This window comes from Empidonax traillii, unplaced genomic scaffold (assembly GCF_003031625.1).
Source record: "Empidonax traillii isolate 1590-97213 ecotype Southwest subspecies unplaced genomic scaffold, ASM303162v1 scaffold1139:size213905, whole genome shotgun sequence".
Lineage (NCBI taxonomy): Eukaryota > Metazoa > Chordata > Aves > Passeriformes > Tyrannidae > Empidonax > Empidonax traillii.
Window position 1 is genome coordinate 157082 of NW_020956332.1, and position 1928 is coordinate 159009.

General features: G+C 68.5%; 1 protein-coding gene across 1 annotated transcript in view; it reads right to left on the reverse strand.

Moving 5' to 3' along the window:
* Positions 1–963: 963 nt before the first annotated feature.
* LOC114068889 (alpha-internexin-like) overlaps positions 964–1928 on the reverse strand; it is a 1903-nt gene continuing 938 nt past the window's right edge. Inside the window, exons 2-3 of the mRNA XM_027905311.1 lie at positions 1496–1620; positions 964–1431 (exon numbers count right to left, since the gene is read on the reverse strand). Of these exons, the coding sequence (XP_027761112.1) occupies positions 1380–1431; positions 1496–1620 (177 nt within the window). The 3' untranslated portion in view covers positions 964–1379. The remainder of the gene's footprint in view (positions 1432–1495; positions 1621–1928) is intronic.

The following is a 1928-nucleotide window of genomic DNA, read 5'->3' on the forward strand; positions in this document are numbered from 1 at the left end:
TGGAGCCCCTGGAGCCCCTGGCAGGACCTCAATGCACCACAATAATGCTGGCTCTGAGCACACTGACCCCATGCACAGGCATCTCCTTTCCTTCCCCCCCGCAAACCTCCGGGGGACCCCCGGGGCAGGGGGGACCCCCATGGGACAGCCACGAGCACTAGCACCCTGGTGCTCTCCCTTGTAATGCTCGGAAAAGGCTTTTTCCCTTGTTAAAAAAGGGTTTTTTTCCCCCTATTAAAGCACGGGGCTTGGTTCTGCTGCTACAAATCCTGGTCTGTGTCTGTGTGGGTGCTGGGGGTGCTGGGCCCCCACAAAATCCCCGGGGGGCTCCTGGCCAGCGCAGGGTTTGGCCCCAGGGTCCTTCTATATGACTGGGACAGGCTCCCCACGTGCTCCAGCCCAGCTCATGGACAGCCCAGGGGGAGGGTCCCCACAGCCCTGCCCAGCTACCCCTAGGTGCCCTGGACCACACCTAATCCTCACTGGCCCCCCCCTAATCCCCACAACTCCCCCAGATCTGCTTCCATTCTGGAGGCTGAAGTGGGGCAACATCCTCAGCCTCAGGGGCAGCACCCAGGGGGCAAGTCCTGAGGGGCAGTGCCCTGTCCCCATGTCCTGTGAAGTAGGATTCTGCCCTCACCCCAGGAGCACCAGTCCTGGGCAGGACATGGCTATGGCATCAGTGGGGGTGCCAGGGGCCTCCCAGCAGCACTGGGGGCTGAGCTCCCACTAGACCTGTGGCTGGGCCCCCACGATGTGCCCCCTCGGTGTTTGTGGGGGTGCCCAGCCCAGGGCCAAGGGGCTGCACCAGGCAGGATGGAGCCCAGACCCCTCCATGAGCTCCTCCTCTTGGAGCCACCCCCGGGCCCCTACTCTGCCACAGAGCCCCAGAGAGCAGAGGATGTTCCCGGTCGGGGTCCTGGCCCCTCCCACCCCCTCAACCCCCAGACAGGCCTGCTCCGGGTGATGCCACGGAGCTTTATTGAAGTGCTTATGCACGGGTCTGGGCTGGGACCCCCACCGGGACCCCCACCCCAGAGAGGCTGGTGAGTGTGTGGCCCCATGGGCGCTGCCCTCCTGGGGGTCCCGGGACAGGGGGCAGGCGGGGGACACAGGAGTCCGGGGGCCCGTGCCACGGAGGGGGGCAGAAGGACCAGGACTCTGTGAGTCCAGAGTGGTCCAGAGGGTCCGAGGGTACCACGGCCCGGGGTCGGGGGTCCTGGGGCACAGGAGTCGAGGGTCTGGGGTTCGGTGGAGGGACCGAGGTCCGATCACAGCGGGACAGGGGGTCCGGTGGTGGGCTGAGGGTCCGGTCACAGTGCCGGGGGTCCGGTGGTCACGGCGGGTCCGGTAATGGGACCCTGGCTCCAGCGCTCCGGTCATGGCGGGGCCAGACCGCCCAGGCGCAGCTCCTCGCTCTCCAGCATCTCCCTGGAAGAGAAGTGCCGGCATGAGCCCCGCGCCCCCCGCGCCCCCCGCGCCTCCCCCCGCGTACCGGTACGCGGCGATCTCCGCCTCCAGTGCCATCCGCAGCCGCAGCAGCGCCGGGTACTCCCGCAGGCACCGGGCCATCTCCGCCTCCGCCGCCCCGATCTCCCGCTCCAGCTCCGCCACCCGCTCCTGAGCCGGGCCGTCAGCAGTGTCGAGACCGCGGGGCGGCCCCCGAGAAGCCCGGCCGAACATCTTCCCCACAGGGACACTAAGCCTGACACCAGCCTCGCATGGACCCCCAGCCCCGACCCGAACCCCGCCTAACACGGACTCCCGGGATCTCTGGCCCGGCCCCCGCCCCGCACGGACCTCAGGGATCCTCAGCCCCACACCAACACCCACCCACAAGGACACCCGAGCCCCCGCCCCACTCAAACACCCCCATATCATCCCTCCCCGCCTCCCGCTGCCTCCCCGGGCCCCTCAGCTCCACGGGG